We start from the raw sequence: 16,708 nt of genomic DNA, 5'->3' as shown, positions 1-16,708 counted from the left end.
TATGTCAGACCAAGAGTTGGCACAGTTATTTCAAGTTTTAAAATTTCAAAGCAGAGGTTGAATGGCCATCTGTCATGTGTGCTCTAGTTGAAATTTCTGCGTGGTCGGGGGTTGGACTAGATGACCCTGGGTTCCCTTCCAACTCTCCAGTTCTATAATTCTGTGATTCAGTGCTTTCCAGCACCGCGTTGCAAGAGGACACGTGCAAGCTCTCCAGAACTAGGAATATTTCCAGGACTAAATAAAGAACTGAAAAGAAACTGATAACTCAGTGCAAATGCTGCTTTAATGTATGCAGATTATTCCCCCAAAAAACCTCATACTTACTCCCTGAAAAAAAACAACACCTTGCCTTTCCAGTGATCTACCAAGTTCAAACATGTTTTCCCTTTTCTCAATCACTTGTTTCCTGCAGCAAGGGGGGTCGGAATTTGTCCCTGTGGTTGTGAACCGCGCAGTTCTTGGGTCAATGAGCAGGAGAGACGTGCTGGTTAAACGCTGGCCCAAACCGTTACAGTGGCAGTACTTCCGATCCCTGCTACCAGATAATCCCATTACCACGTGTCCTTTCTGCTTTCAGGTAAGGGCAATATTTTACTTCAGGAGAGTCTGATAAATAAAATAGTACAGGATTATTATTATTTTAAAGCCCTGATACACTGCTGCTTAATTGTAAATATACCTGTGGCACTAATTCATTTTAATGCTTAAAAACAAAATAAAAGCCTTAAAATGAACTTTACTACATAAGTGGCAAGGCAAAGCATCACTTTGTGGCTGCTGTAAAGCCTTTGGGAGACCTAAATGAAGCAGCCAAGTTGAACTAAAGTGGATCATAAATTGCACTTTTGTTTGGGGGTTGCCTTCTCTTTTTCTGACTGTATTCAGGGCTGCTCCAGATGACCTGTTTATTGAGCATTTGCCTTGATTTGCTTGCACAAAACTTAAGCACACATTATACAACCACTCTTTATTGTACGTTCTTTCTGGTTTATCTTCAAATCAGGTTATATGACAATGAGGTTATATGACAATGGATGTTAATCCTGATTTGGGTGCCCAGAAGATACATGTCTAACCAGTCAATCATTTTTGCTAGTTTTCGATGTCAGACTTGTGTCCCATTATTGTCTTTCATAGATACAGACATGTCTGCTCAATGGAAACATTAGAAGTGCATTGTTGACACTATGTGGGAGAATGTGTAGGTGAATGAATTCCTGGTGATATATAGCTGATGTTACCAGGGTCATAAGAGTGTTGTAGTTTATGTGCACGTTAATACAAATGGAGAAAGCACCAAAAATGCTTTTAGAGCAACCCTGTCCACTCACTTTCTTCCTACACGGTGACTTAAATTGAGTCACACCTGACATCTGCAACTCTCATTTACAGATGTTTCATTCAGAAGATTACGAGCTCCTGGTGCTGCAACATAACTGTTGCCCATATTGTCGGAGGAAGACGGATGAATCCAGCCAGTGAGGGAAACCAGACGTTCATGCATCCTGCTGCTTGGTTTCTGTAAAGTGTTCCTGAGGTCCATTAGGCTTTCTTAACAGCTTGTTTGATGGCAGAGTATAAAAAAGAAAATTATATATGATATTCCTACTTTCCTACTCTTTGTATATGAAACTGGCACATGCCAAGTTTTGTTTTACCCCCCAAGAGAAATGTATACATATATATTTATTTTTAACAAGTGTAACTGCAGAATTTGTATGACTGGTGGGTGATTTGTACATCTACAGAGTAAAACAGAAGAGAGGATCTATGGAGCTATATTTTTTCTATTAAACAGCCCCCCTGCGTAATGCTAGAATGTATTCTTGACATTTTCACAACAGCCTGTCAATTTGTCACTGCTAACCTTTTAGGGTGAGATTCTGCCTGAAGAAAAATATGCTAGTTTTGCACCTGCTAGCACTAGTTCTGGACTGGCTCCTTAGCATTTGGGTTTTATGACAGTTTTCAATAAAATATCACTTTTTGAAAGAAACCTGTGTCCTTTCTTTTTCGTATTTGTTCTCTGTCTCTCTCTGAACTGCTATTATGAAAAATGGGCTTCCACAATTTTGACAAAATAACCGTACTTACACGAAGGACATTTCTTTCTCAAGGTCTTATTTACTGCCAAATGCTTCCTGTTATTTTAGAAAAGAATTATTGTAGTGGGAGTTTCATAGAATTCAAGAGATAAAAGCTCTCATTTATTGAGGTATCAGAATCATTAGGGTCCTTCAGCATGACCCAAAGACCCTGACATTTGCCACATCTGTAGGCACCCTAATTATGAAAACATTTTGCAAGCCACATCTTGAGATGTGGGGCGTGAAACAGAAGCCAAAAGGATTTAAGTACTTTGACATCACTTACAGAGCTGAACTTTGGGGTGTGTGTGGGTGCAGTTTGAAGACACTCTGATTAGAAGCAAACAATAATGTGACATTTGTAAATATGACTCAGATGTAAGAATGAGTTGGGTCCCCAAATAGTTAAGCTGCTCCATTAGCTGAAACGCTGAACTTCAATACACTCATTGTTGAAGACACACTGATGGTTATAAAGCAAAGATGGGAAGCCTCTGGTGCTCTAGATGTTGTTGGACTCCAACTTCCATCAGCATCAGCCAGCATGCTAGGGGATGATGGTCCAGCAGCCAAGGAAACTGTAGCAAGACTGAGTAAAAAAAAAATTAAGTGTCAATCAATGATACATATTTTGTAACAGGTGCTGCATATGCAGGCCTCTGGTCCAGCTGTGAGCATCAGCAGTAGCCAAAGCTGCACCCATGTGGGCTGGTCAGCAAAATTGGGAATCGTACTGGTCAACTCTTCAGCAGTGAGGCAACCAGAGACTAGGCCAGAGCACTTCCAAAAAATGAGATTTTATTGATGAAGTAAAATATAAGGCAAATTACTAAAGGTTGTCCGGGGGGGGGGGAGGGGAGGGGAAAGATGTGAGTGATGAGGCAACAAGCCCAAAGGCAGGTGAACAGAGATGCTTCAGCATTTGGAAGGAAAGGAGCAGGGAACACTGGAAACTAACGCAAAAAAGAGCATCTGAATGAGACAAACTTAATACTGAGTTCTTGTTCAATTTGATATTTATTAAATTTCTATTCCACCCCCTCATCCCGAAGGAAACTAGGGCAGCAAATATCAGAATGTTAAAACAATATCAAACACATCCTTCCATTAAGATCCGTCAGGAACATGCCAGAGGGAGGCAAGGATCACAGGATGATGGGCAGACCTGGACTGCCAAAGTCAGGAGATCTAAGAGTCAATCAGACTGTGTGCCTGCTGGCAAGACTGCTCTCTTGAAATCTCACACAGTTCAGGGGTCCAAGACCAGCTATAGCCTTTGAAAAATCAGTAAGGCAAGACACTGCAAAGTTTAGACAGTGCTGTCATAAATATACCAGCATACATGGAGCCTTGACATGTTTTGGCAGCAGACTTGCCACATAACATCAAAGGTGTCTTTTGGATCTTCATAACTGCTCGGACTGTCAGAAGTTCTGATAATATATAAATATGTCATGCTTAATCTAAAAAGAGCTTTCTAAAATCTGTAGTGGTAGCTCATAGATGTTAAAATATTAACTTTGGCACCACTCATTATCATTACTCATATATGGACCAAATAAGCAATCTAATAAAAGCATCCTTACTCAGTCAATCTGATTTGCTTTATTTCCCCTTTCCCACTTTGTTGATGTGGGTGGTGCACTTAAAAAAAAACTTTTTATTGCCTTTCAAACCATATAGCCAAACAAATATCTACTGCTTCCATTACAAAAAGCCCTTAAAAGTGAAAAGTTAAAGAAAATTAATAGGCCCTCATCTGTCTGGTCTTTGACCGCAAGAAAGATTGATTGATGATTGATTGATTGATTGACTGACTAGGCCTCATACAGAAGCTACAGTTATTCTGTGTAGTGACAATATTGCAGACATATTGCAATTAGTTAAGGAAAGTTGTAATGAAGTGATAATAAACCATATGCTGTGTAAATAAGCTATTGTGCATTAAAAATTTAGATTCTATTGGATTTGTTGACAAATTTTATTGTCTTTGACCTCAAAGCATTCCTAAGTTTTTTGAGTCAGTTTCCCCATCAACACAATGCTCCATTGTTGTACAGTGGTACCTCAGGTTAAGTACTTAATTCTTTCCGGAGGTCTGTTCTTAACCTGAAACTGTTCTTAACCTGAAGCACCACTTTAGTTAATGGGGCCTCCTGCTGCCGCCACACCGCTGGAGCATGATTTCTGTTCTCACCCCGAATCAAAGTTCTTAACCTGAAGCACTATTTCTGGGTTAGCGGAGTCTGTAACCTCAAGCGTATGTAACCCGAGGTACCACTGTACTTGTTAGATCTCTCCAGTGTTTTGCTATGGATAATTGTTCCACCATTAGCAAATGTCCCACCAAAGCCTTACTCAACCTTTCCATATTCCAGTCATATAATGATTCCTTAAGGATGACTGGGGCGGAGTCCTGGAATGATGCAGTTTTGGCAGTGAGCTCTGTCCACCTCAGCAATGGCTTATTGAATCTTAATATAGTCCGTTCGTCCATCTGAAAGATAAAACCTTTAATCCCACAATGCCAGATCTATGTAACAGCTAAGTATTAGATATCTGGGTCATGTGCGCATAGCAGATTCCATGCCCTTGGACCAGCTATGTAGCAGGGGGAACATTCCTGTACTGTACACAGTTTCCCAATTAGACACCCCCTTCCATCAGAGTAGGAAGTCAGGTGTGCAAACTTCCTGTCCCACACTGATGGTCCTGTGGTCTCTTGCGGAGGACAAGGCATGACCTGATTTATCTTGCATTTTGTGTGTTTCTTGGGGGGATCAGTTGTCTGCTCAAGAAATCAGAGTGCATTTGTTCAAATCCTGACATGAAGGTGTTTACTAATAAATAAACTCTCTTGTTCCTACTGTTATTACATGCATTTTATTTAAACTTAGGTTCACTAGAAAGGAACCAGTATAAAAAAGTATATAGCACCCATTCAAGGGTGCTTCACCCACCGTGCAAGTAGATTGTGCCCTGTTAATTTATGTACAAACCACTGCTTTATTATTTCAGTGCTGCAACTTTACTGCTGATTTTTATGGCTGTTTATTGTTATGATGGTTTAATGCCGATTTTTATTATGTGGTTTTATTGAGAGTTCTGCATTTGGGTTTCTACAGTGGCTTTCTATTTCGGATATGGTTGGGAGGCACATTATAAATGATGGATAGTGTGCAAGCATATTTAAATGCAAGGTGCTTCTGTGCCACAAGTGTAGAACAGTTTCATTCCCATTTTCCCTGCCACTGCTCCTACACACAGGAGCTTGAGGAATGTAAGGAAGGGACTAGGAATCTGTAACAAAAGCAATCTGAGCATCTGCATGATTCCAAGGGTTCTTTCAGGGAATCGATTGCATTTAAACCAATTTCGAAGTGGATTCAACTCAGTTGTTTATTGTATAAATAGACCTATTACTATTGCCTTATGGGCCATATGAGATTACATTCAGAAGCAGAAAAGTCTTAATAGGCTAGCTACACAGCTGAACTTCAGCTATGATCAGCAAAAGCATGCAGACATGTGTCCCTGGAACTTCCTTCCAAAGGAGACCTGGTTTTCTAGAAACGGTGCATGATGTTTCTACTCTAGCTGAAGTAAAAGGCAGGGAGCAGCCTCTTGAAGCCAAGCAGGTAACTGGTTATTTCCTGTAACCTATTTGACATCTATGTATTATATCTAAGCACTCTGTCAAACACACACACACACACACACACACACACACACACACTCTGTTCTTGCAGCAGCTTTGTAACACCATCACAAGTGCTACCTGAGCGTCACCCTAGCAGAGAATTAACAGTTCCAATCTTAGCTTGGATTATTATGATTAATGTTGACCCAAGTCTAAATTGTGCTGACATCAATAACACAGGGCTTACCTGTGGTGGTGTTTTTTTTATATATAAAAGGAACAGTGCTAGCTTAGCTTGGAACAGTCCAGCAAATGTAAGAAGGAGATTTATAGAGAAATACAGAGATCTATACTTGTTGAAGAAGCCAAATACCTACAAAGCTGCCACCATGAATGGAACAGAAGGTGAAAATTTCTATGTCCCCATGTCCAACAAGACCGGCGTTGTTCGGAATCCATATGAGTATCCTCAGTACTATTTGGCAGAACCTTGGAAGTTCTCTGCATTGGCTGCCTACATGTTTCTTCTGATTCTTCTGGGATTCCCAATCAACTTTCTGACTCTCTTTGTCACAGTCCAGCACAAGAAACTCAGAACTCCTCTGAACTACATCCTTTTAAATTTGGCCATAGCCAATCTCTTCATGGTCTTAATAGGCTTCACCACTACCATGTACACATCTATGAATGGATATTTCATTTTTGGAACGGTAGGATGCAACATTGAAGGCTTCTTTGCTACAATGGGCGGTAGGTCTGTTTTATGTTTTCCTTCAAGTATCATGCCACTATGAATTCACTGTAGACATAAGTTCCTATTTCAGATCTTACAGAATTGTTTAGGTGGAAGAGACCCCATGTCATCTAGTCCAACCTCTGCAATGCGGGAATCTCAGCTAGATCATAACATGACTTCATTCTTCAACAGAATTCCAAAAGATAGTACTATTCAGAGATTCTACTTAAGCCTTCTTGTGTCGCATACCTGAGCTAAGGTAACCATGCTGGAATAATGTTAATAGAATTGATGGGAAACCAAGTTTTTGATCATGCTGGCAAATGGTTAAAACTAGGTTCAACTTCAAAAGTGCAATGCGATATATGGTTCTGGGCACTATGCCTACTTCTCCTGTTTTATAAAGTTTGCAGTCGTGATTTTTCTCATAGTTTTGGTGGAAGACATTCCGAGAGCCTCCGGAGATGGTATCTTGTAAGATCTCACACCTTAGCTGAAATGGCAGGGCTTTAGCTAAGGCATCTTTTATTTCACGTGTAAATCAGGAACGGAATTAAGTTGTTAACAAAATGTAGACCAAAACCTCTTTCTGTGCTCAAGTCAGTTTCAATCATCATCCCTCGATCATTTTGATTATGTGATGTTATCTTTTATTTTATTTCTACTTGGTTTTCCACTTGACATACAGTCCTTAGGGTAGTGAAGACCTAAATTTGAAATAAACCAGCGAAAAGCAAACAAACCCGACCAAATTGGCTCAAGTCTCTTTAGGCAGTCTTTATCCATGATCAAGAAGGGCAAAAATCCAAGTTTTATTCCCTTCACTATTCAGTTTCAAAGTGTCTTGCTGTGGGCAAGGTCCACCCAGTGCTGCTTCCCTACAAGCCCATTCATTTCACTGAGGTTTGTAAAGAAGCGAAGCTTCAAATATGTGGCTATTCCCAGGTTATTGTTTGGCTACAGGCAGACAGCAGAGAAAATAAACCTTTGATCGAGAATTATGTGACTCGGGCCCTTACCTCTCAAGCGTCCCTCACTGGGAGGCGTCTCCTGCATTCATCCTGCTCTCCAAGGGCTGAGAAATGCCAGGAACAGAGCGGTGGGATGCCACAGCATCCTTTAAGAAAGGATCAAAATAAATGTGGAATGGTGCTTAAGGCAGCAGAGCTATGTTGGTTTTCGTCGTGCTGGTTTTTTTTTATGTCGCCTGTGTTTTGATCTGTTTTGTTGGGCTTTCAATCGTTACTACATATAATGATTTGATAACTCTGTTGTGAGTCACCTTGGGCAGCTGTGTTGAAGCATAAGGCATGCTTGTTTTAAATAAAATATATTAGTAAATGAGTGACTGGAACAAACTCAGATTTGCCTACAAAACAAGTGGTGGAAGTCTAATGTAACGAGAGAGGAAAGCAACGTCTTCCTCAACACTTTCTTCCCTATATAATCTGGCCCCTGGTGTCCCCTTTTCCTCCCCTGGGCTCTGCTGGAAAGTGTAACTGGTTGAGGTAGAAGCACTTGAGGAAAGGAGCTACACAGGGATGTAAGCTATGACAGTGAATTATTGAAAGGCAGTATAAAAATGTTACAAATGAATTGACCAATGGTTGGCATGAAGAGGGTTCAGCTCTCTCATCCTCTGAACTTAAGTGCATGAATTTGCCACAGTCTTGTGTGAACCTGAAGAATGAGGGAACTAAAGGAGGATCTGATCAGACATGTAGTATGGTGCTGAGTAGACCATAGGACAGGGAGGTGAAACCTGAAGCCCTCCAATTGTTTTGCATAACAGCTATCATGCCCAGCCTTTGGTCATGCTGACTGGAGCGGATGAGAATTAGAGTCCAATAATATATGAAGAATCACAAGAAAAAGAGGAACCCATTGAGTTGTTTGAGAGGGTGGCTTTTCCATCTCTCCCTCTCCTTCTCATCTTCTTCCTCCCCCCCCCCCTATTGACAGATGCTTCTTTTGTTCTCTTACAGGTGAGATAGCCCTGTGGTCTCTGGTTGTCCTGGCTGTTGAAAGATATGTGGTGGTCTGCAAGCCCATGAGCAATTTCCGCTTTAGTGGGACCCATGCCATCATAGGGGTGAGTTTCACTTGGATCATGGCCTTGGCATGCGCTGGTCCTCCTCTCTTTGGATGGTCAAGGTAGGTATGCATCATATTCCTTACAGCAATACAGACTGCGGTAAATTTGGGGGGGGGTGTGGATAAGAGAGGGATAATGGGGCCAGACCAACTAGTGAGCATTCCTTAATGATCAGAGGTGAGGGGTGTTATTTGTTGGGGGAGATGACAGATAAATGGCCCACAGTGACTGGAGATACTTCTGGAAGGTGAGAGCTGTTTTGGCAAAGGCATACTTTGCCAAAGTTGAAACCAGCACTTTAATTGGACCCAGAAACTAATTGGCAGCCAATGCAGTAGGGGTCAGGACATTGTAGTATGCTCATACCATCTTCCTCCAGGGAGCAACCTGGTCACTAAAATTTGCACCAGCTGAAGTTTATTTATACTGTTAAAACATTAAATGAATGAATGAATGAATGAATGAATGAATGAATGAATGAATGAATATGTTACATTTAAAGCTATTGGAGTGTTAAGATGTTTACCCCCAAACTATGCTCTGTTTATAAACCCAAATATTACAAAATAAAAACCCACTGTGACTGTGCTCTCTTCCTCCAAATGAAACCAGAGCTGGGTTGCTGCTATTGCTGGAGCTTCTCAACTCTTGTGGAAGTGGGGCACACACAATAGACTACAATCCCACTCATTAACTCTTTGGGTTTAACTGTAGGTATATCCCAGAAGGTATGCAGTGCTCTTGTGGAGTTGATTATTATACACCGAACCCAGAAGTTCACAATGAATCCTTTGTCATCTACATGTTTCTGGTGCACTTTGTCACACCATTGACTATTATATTCTTCTGCTACGGTCGCCTTGTCTGCACTGTTAAACAGGTGGGTGACCCTACAAAAAGATAAAACTCTTCTCCCTTCTCCAGCGCAAACCTATCAAGGCTGAAAACATTTCTCCTGACTTCATCATTCCCAGCCCAGTGCAAGGAGATTTCACAATGGAGGTACCAGGATAATCCAAGTTTTGACTTTGTACCCTCAGTGCACTTCTGAAACAGAACCACAGCAATAATTGCGGAATGTTGCATTTATAGTTTACTTAAGGTAAAGGTAAAGGGACCCCTGACCATTAGGTCCAGTTGTGGCCGACTCTGGGGTTGCAGCACTCATCTCGCTTTATTGGCCGAGGGAGCCGGCGTACACCTTCCGGGTCATGTGGCCAGCATGACTAAGTCGCTTCTGGAGAACCAGAGCAGTGCACGGAAACGCTGTTTACCTTCCCGCTGGAGTGGTACCTATTTATCTACTTGCACTGTATGCTTTCAAACTGCTAGGTTGGCAGGAGCTGGGACTGAACAACGGGAGCTCACCCCGTCGCGGGGATTTGAACCGCTGACCTTCTGATCAGCAACCCCTAGGCTCTGTTCTCCTTAAATGCTGTAAGCCCTTCTCAATGATGCCCATGCACCTGGTTACAAAACAATATAAATAAATATTGGGGCGGGGCGGGGAATAAAACTGCGATTTGCACAAACTATGAAACCCCATGCAATTTTCCACATCCCTGCTGCCTGCTCCTCCCTCCAATGCCAGCCTTAACAATTCAACATATTGTAATAATAGTTTTCAATTGTCACTTGCTTCTGAAAAAGGATTGGGCACCAGCTTCACAACGAAGGGAACCAACTGTTATTCTTTGGGATGTAACAGAATGGAGGTCCAGAACCTTTAACTACAGTACCTAAAGAAGCCCACCCAGAGCTGTATCATCCCCTACCGCACTGGAATGCTACTAGTTTCTGTTCTGGTGATTAGCTGCCCATTCCCAAATAGCCCTGTTGCCTAGTCTTGACCGCCCTCTGTTGTCATGCTTCTAGGCAGCGGCTCAGCAGCAGGAGTCTGCCACCACCCAGAAGGCTGAGAAAGAAGTCACCCGCATGGTTGTCATCATGGTCATTTCCTTCCTTGTTTGCTGGGTGCCCTACGCCAGTGTTGCTTTCTACATCTTCACTCACCAAGGGTCAGACTTCGGCCCTGTATTTATGACCATCCCGGCCTTCTTTGCCAAGAGCTCTGCTATCTACAACCCGGTGATTTACATCTTAATGAACAGACAGGTAACTTGGCAGCGTTGCCCTGGCTTTCCAACAATATAACAATACTTGAAGAGTTTATGGCACTCTCCCTAAGTGCTTAAAGTGCTTCCTTATATACATTAGCTTAATAATTCTTGTGGCAAACCCCTGTAAGGTAGACCATTTTTATTACCCCCCGTATTACAAATGTGAAGTGGAGGGACGCTGAGAGACGGTGGCTTCCCCTACGTGATTGCGTTGCTGAGCTTAGATTTGAACCAGGCTCTTTAGCTCACGTGCTAAATTTATCTTTACTGCATTTTGCTTCTTATTAATGTGCCTGAATATAATGCATCTTGATGCAGGTGCTGATGGTTAATATGAAAAGAATCCCTAATCATCTGTTTTAAAATAGAACCGTGTGGCAAGGGACTGGAGAGGATGTTCTCACATTATCTCAAGGATGATACTTGCTCTCTGCTGGTTGCCAAAAAGCCTGTCCCCCTTCTCACCCATTTTTTAAAATTAAAACAGCAAGCTCCTAATGACTCTCACCATTTGTGAAGCATTTACGGCAACAGGACTAAGCCTAAGCATTTCTCAGACTATGAATTATAGTATTATCAATTACTTCCCTGGGAGCTGTGTTGTGCCAGGGAATCAACATATGGGCCCCAGAGGATTTTCACTTGCTTTAAAATACAGTACAGCTTTCACTGTGTGACTAGACAGAGAGGGGCAAGACAAAGCAGGTTGTTTTTTTAAATGTAGGATTACAGTGACAGAAGAACAATGGAAGGTACAGTGAATTCAACTTTAGACGATTTGCCTAGCCATTGTCTAAATCAGGGTTTCCCAAACTTGGCCCATCATCCCTAGCTAGCAAGACCAGTGGTCAGGGATGATGGGAATTGTAGTCCAAATACAGCTGGAGATCCAAATTCAGGAAACACTGGCCTTTCCTAATGCCCAGATACGTCAGTGACTTTTTGGCATAGCCCCACATGCTGATTTTGGTTTGTTTGTTTGTTTACAGTTCCGTAACTGTATGATCAGCACCCTCTGTTGTGGAAAGAATCCGTTGGCTGAGGAGGACACGTCTGCAGGCACTAAGACTGAGACTTCCACCGTCTCCACAAGCCAGGTTTCCCCTTCATAGATCTACCAAGGAAACCTTGGGCTTCAGACTGTTTCATTTGCATGACCGCATTCTTTTCACCCCTGCCGTCTCTGTCACTCTCTGCAGCATGCCACCTGCAATTCACCTGGCAGGGCAGAATGGACTCTTCATTTTCTGACAGTTGCTATCAGAGAAATGAGCCTGTATATATATATTTGTGGCGCAAATCAACTCAGGCCCAAGGCTGCGATGTCGCATGAGTTCATGGCCCTAATATGCCTGCCTCTAAAACCATATATTCCCTGCAAATTGACTTACCTGCTTGGTGCAGCATTTGCATCTGATTTTCGTCTTCAGTCATATGGCCTGTGTACATAAGGTTGTCTGGGGCCAACTGGCTGTGCTGATGGATGCACTGCCATGGTTAAATTTCCATTTTCCTCCTAGGTTCTTTTCTGAGCTTTGTACAGAGTGAACAGCTGAACATTCATGCGTAGCGAAGAGACCTGTTTTGTTTTCGTTGTAGCTGTTGTTGCTCATTTCTTATTACGTAGAGAGACTTATCAAAGCTTAATTTACAGAAGCGTAATCAAAGAAAAATGTATAATTTGAAACTCACTTTTGTGAACTGGGAGTGTGGGCAAATAGGAAAACCAGGACATCTCTTTTGTAGCATGAAGTGGGTTGGCCTTTCTTCAGATTGCTTCAACTTTCAATGCAATAAAACTGTGGTACACCACAATGCCAGTGCCCACATACTGTCAGCGCAAATCATAGCGGGCAGGATTTACATTTCACTTCAGGCATGTACTGCATTTGCCTTTGTTTCTTCCTAAAAAATTATAACCAACACTTTCAGAGCCAAGTGGCATTCCCAAGATAGATGATAGAAAACATAAAAACAATAGCTTGGATCCTAAGGAAAATTAGCAGAAGGAAAGTTTCCTTTCCACTCTGTCCTTGCAGCAGCTCTCAAAAAGCTCAGGAACACAGGAAGCTGCTGTATATTGAGTCAGACCATTGGTCCATCTAGCTCAATATTGTCCACACTGATTGGCAGTGGCTCTCCAGGGTTTCAGACAGGGTTCTCTCCCAGTCCTACCAGGAGATGCTATAGATTGAACTTGGGACCTTCTGCATGTAAAGTTGTTGTTGTTGTTGTTGTTGTTGTTGTTATTATTATTATTATTATTATTATTATTATTATTATTATTATTATTTATACCCCGCCCTCCGCAGCTCAGGGCGGCTAACAAGCAATAATAAAAACAAGTTGAATGAATACAACTTAAAAACAAGATTAAAATACAACTTTAAAATATTGAAACATTAAAATATTAAAATGCAGCCTCATCACAGGAGGAGAAAGAAAAAAGAAAAAAGAGGGAGAGGGAATCAAATTGGCTCCAAGCCAAAGGCAACTCTGTCTTACAGGCCCTGCAGAAAGAAATCAGATCCTGCAGGGCCCTGGTCTCGTGAGGCAGAGCGTTCCACCAGGCTGGAGCCAGAGTTGAAAAGGCCCTGGCTCTGGTTGAAGCTAATCTAACTTCCTTAGGGCCCGGGACCACTAGGATGTTGCTATTTATGGACCTTGAGGCTCTCCGTGGGGCATACCAGGAGAGGCCGTCCCGTAGGTACGAGGGTCCTAGGCCGTGAAGGGCTTTAAAGGTCAAAAGCAGCACCTTAAATCTGACCCTGTACTCCACCGGGAGCCAGTGCAACTGGAAAAGCACTGGGTGAATATGCTCCCATGGCAGAGACCCCGTGAGGAGCCTCGCTGCAGCATTCTGCACCCGCTGGAGTTTCTGGGACAGCTTCGAGGGCAGCCCCGCGTAGAGCGAATTACAGTAGTCAAGCCTGGAGGTGACCGTCGCATGGATCACTGTGGCCAGGTCGGGGCGGGAAAGGTAAGGGACCAACTGCAGATGCTCTAGCACTGAACGATGGTCCCTCCCTTTCTGGAGGACCTCATGAATAATGTGAGATGGGCCACAGGGCGAAGTTGGGGCTGGGCTTCAGTTTTGCTTTGGAACTGGATTTGGGTTCCAAGTTAACTCAACAAGATCAAGGAAGGACAATTTTCTATTCCCTTCTCTTGTAACAATTCAGTACTGTGTCCCACATTGTTCAGGAAGGTCTCCTAATCCTCCAGAAAGGCTTCTCAGGGGTCAGAAGTGCCTGTGGGCAAGAGAAGTTGTGAACGGAACCCATGTGGACAGGTTCTACCTCAGGGTGGCTCCTCAGGCCTTCCAAAGTAACACAGGGGTGTTACAAACTGTGTAGACAAGCTGTGTAGGGTTGTCTCATGCTGGGTGGAGGCAGAGAATATCCAGCAGTTGAAACATTGCAATGTGGGAGTGCCTGACCCAGATTTCAGTGGGGAAATGGACAGGAGCAACAGAGGAGGAAGACAGAAAATACAATGAAACCAGAATAGTTTGGAGGGTGAGGAGAGAGCTATGAGGGAAGAAGATGGATGACACAGGGGGGAAAGAGGTAAGCTACAAAGGGGATTTGTGCTGCCCCAGTGAAGAAACGAGGGAGGGGAAAGAGGAATAGGATGGATTGGTCAGGGGCACAACAATCGCAGTGGCAAGCCAGAAAGAGGGAGAGAGTACAAAAGGCAGAAGGAACAGGGAATTGTACAAGGGGAGAGAGGGGGTGAAAGATAGACAGGAGACAAGACCGTTCAAGGGAAAAGAGAGGAAAAAAGAAAGGCAGGCAGGAGAGAAAACAGCCTATGTAAAACAAAACAAAATGTGGTATCTTGTGATTAAAGGGAACAGCCAAACACTTCATGCAGGTCCCCACCAGGGGGTTGTCTGAAAACAAGAGACCACCTGAGGGATTCAAGGACTTCTGGGACAGAAGGCAGGGATGCAGCTGACAAGAGTTTGTGTGCAATGGATGGCTATACAGTACATGAATGCTGGAGAAGAATGGGGACAGTGGCCAATAAAGGCAAAACAATAAGGTACCGACAGTGAGAGGAGGCCTGCATGTGATTTAAAATAGCCAGCCAAATCTTTGATTTTGGATAATACTTGAATTTCAGAGTAGTTAAAGAGGGCCCAACTCCTTTGCTTTTTGTAATGACTGGGTCCCATTATCTGCTGTTGTGTTTTGTTTTGTTTTGTTTTGTTAAGATGCAAGCCACAAGGCCCAGTACAAGCAGGCTATGTGAGACCACGGGAAGAAATTGTTTAATTTTTGCAGCTTCTAGAAGCCTGTGTAGGGTGTCCAGTTCTGCATTGCCGAAAAGGAGGATTTGCCTCCCCCAAAAAGAGGACAGCAAAGAATACCAATTTGCACAACATTTACAAATGGTAATTGTATTTGTTAAGACACTGATTTAGACATAATTTTTATAATCTAACTAGAAATAAAGTGCTTCTCGCTGTAATGGGGAAGTCAATTTGTGTGCCAGTTCAGCGTGCTGATTAGGTTCTGCAAACTGTTGAAGGGCAGCGTCAAGACTCTTGCTGTCCTGTTTTATGATTCTTTATCTAAAGTCAAACTTGGACTGGACAGCCTTTCAAAAAAAGAAGAAGGATATCCTTAAATAAAGGCCTGTCATCTGACAGCCTTTCAAATAAGAGGCCTGCAGCCTGCCCGTCTAGAAGATAGAAACACATAGCCACCCTAAACGCGTTTGAGTGGTTGAGCCTTGGTAATCCTCGCAGAGAGGCCAAATGAACCCAGGTCTATATACATTCATAATTTTATTTGTATTTTTCCCTTCTGCAGTTCAAACCATGCTCAAAGCAGCTTACAACATGAAAAAACACATAACTACAACATAACAAAAGTAGTCACAAACAATAAATAAAACATTTCATGCACAACCAAACCGAACAATTCCAACACAATATCTATAATAAAGATTAAAAAAACCAAATCTTGACAGCAACAATTCTCTCAAACCCCCAAACAACCCCCCAGCCCAAGACTCTGTTCAGCAGCTGCAGCTTTTGTAGCTGGAGTCAGTGGGGTCCTCCCAGGCCAGGTGAGGAAAAGCCTGCAAGGCAGGGAGCAGGTCTTCAGCCAAGATGCTCTAGATCAGTGTTTCCCAACCTTGGGTCTCCAGCTGTTTTTGGACTACAACTTCCATCATCCCTAGCTAGCAGGACCAGTGATCAGGGATGATGGGAACTGTAGTCCAAATACAGCTGGAGACCCAAGGTGGGAAACACAGGTCTCAAAGCCAACAACAATTTCATTAAGGGCTATTCTAGCTTTCCTGCCTTGAACTAAGCACTGATTGTGTATGCCTGTCTCAAAACACATAGTGGCACAAACCAATTCATGTGCAGGAGGCCAGTGTGGTGAGGCAAGGCGCCACCAGGGGGAAAAAAGGCTGTCTTCCTCTCAGCTCTGCAGACCGCAAAGGCATCCCATCACCAAGACTGGGAGACAGAATGGTATTTGTTTACCCACCTATCTTCTTCGTTTTGTTGCCTCCTGACACCACACATAAATGATTCAAGAAAAGGCCTAGGCTAGGAGACTCTTAGTCAGCAGAGACTTTGCAATGTCTTCTTCGTGCTGCATGACACGTTTCCATGGCAGCATATACAGATTGTCATGTGGCCTCGTTTTTTTTCCGTTCCCTCTCCCTTCCCATTTTCCCACACAGACCACACAGCTTCTGACCTTGAGTTTCTTACCAGTCTCCAGCGGGCACCTTTCTTGTTTTCAGCTGCAATACCATTTGGCGGCTGCCCAAGTCGGAAGTTCTTGGCCAACACTCCCTCTTGAGAGGATTAATGGGCAGCTAGCTATTCTTCACTCTGTAACAAGCAAACCAACTGAGCATATGGACTGAGATTTTGACATATGTTTGAGGAGCCGCAAGATGGCATAGTGTAATTGTACTGAAGTATTTGAAACTTTATTTTTAGCTCAGGTTTTTTTTTAAAATAAAAAAAGTCTCTCTTTCTCTTCTGCATTATCA

The 16,708-nt window shown here is 42.9% G+C and overlaps 2 protein-coding genes and 1 long non-coding RNA gene across 4 annotated transcripts in view; all 3 read left to right on the top strand.

Moving 5' to 3' along the window:
* IFT122 (intraflagellar transport 122) overlaps positions 1–1,999 on the top strand; it is a 58,075-nt gene extending 56,076 nt beyond the window's left edge. For both annotated transcript variants that reach the window (XM_082209259.1, XM_082209258.1), the window contains 2 exons: positions 416–580; positions 1,396–1,999. In XM_082209259.1, coding sequence (XP_082065385.1) covers positions 416–580; positions 1,396–1,485 — 255 coding nt within the window. In that variant the 3' untranslated portion in view covers positions 1,486–1,999. The remainder of the gene's footprint in view (positions 1–415; positions 581–1,395) is intronic.
* Positions 2,000–2,766: 767 nt separating this feature from the next.
* RHO (rhodopsin) lies at positions 2,767–12,077 on the top strand. Its single transcript, XM_082210923.1, has 5 exons — positions 2,767–6,480; positions 8,452–8,620; positions 9,276–9,441; positions 10,437–10,676; positions 11,671–12,077. Exons 1-5 carry the CDS (start codon positions 5,922–5,924, stop codon positions 11,791–11,793), a joined length of 1,257 nt encoding a protein of 418 aa, XP_082067049.1. The 5' UTR covers positions 2,767–5,921; the 3' UTR covers positions 11,794–12,077.
* A 1,135-nt stretch (positions 12,078–13,212) lies between these two features.
* On the top strand, positions 13,213–16,490 carry LOC309525442. The gene is made up of 3 exons (XR_014216287.1): positions 13,213–14,250; positions 14,534–14,728; positions 16,391–16,490. It is a non-coding gene; the product is annotated as an uncharacterized lncRNA (long non-coding RNA).
* The last annotated feature ends 218 nt before the right edge of the window (positions 16,491–16,708 follow it).

The sequence above is a fragment of the Podarcis vaucheri genome (genome assembly GCF_965113315.1).
Source record: "Podarcis vaucheri genome assembly, chromosome: 2".
In the NCBI taxonomy this organism is placed as follows: Eukaryota; Metazoa; Chordata; class Lepidosauria; order Squamata; family Lacertidae; genus Podarcis; species Podarcis vaucheri.
The sequence above is the reverse complement of the archived record's forward strand: the minus strand, read 5'-3'. Positions and strand labels throughout refer to the sequence as shown.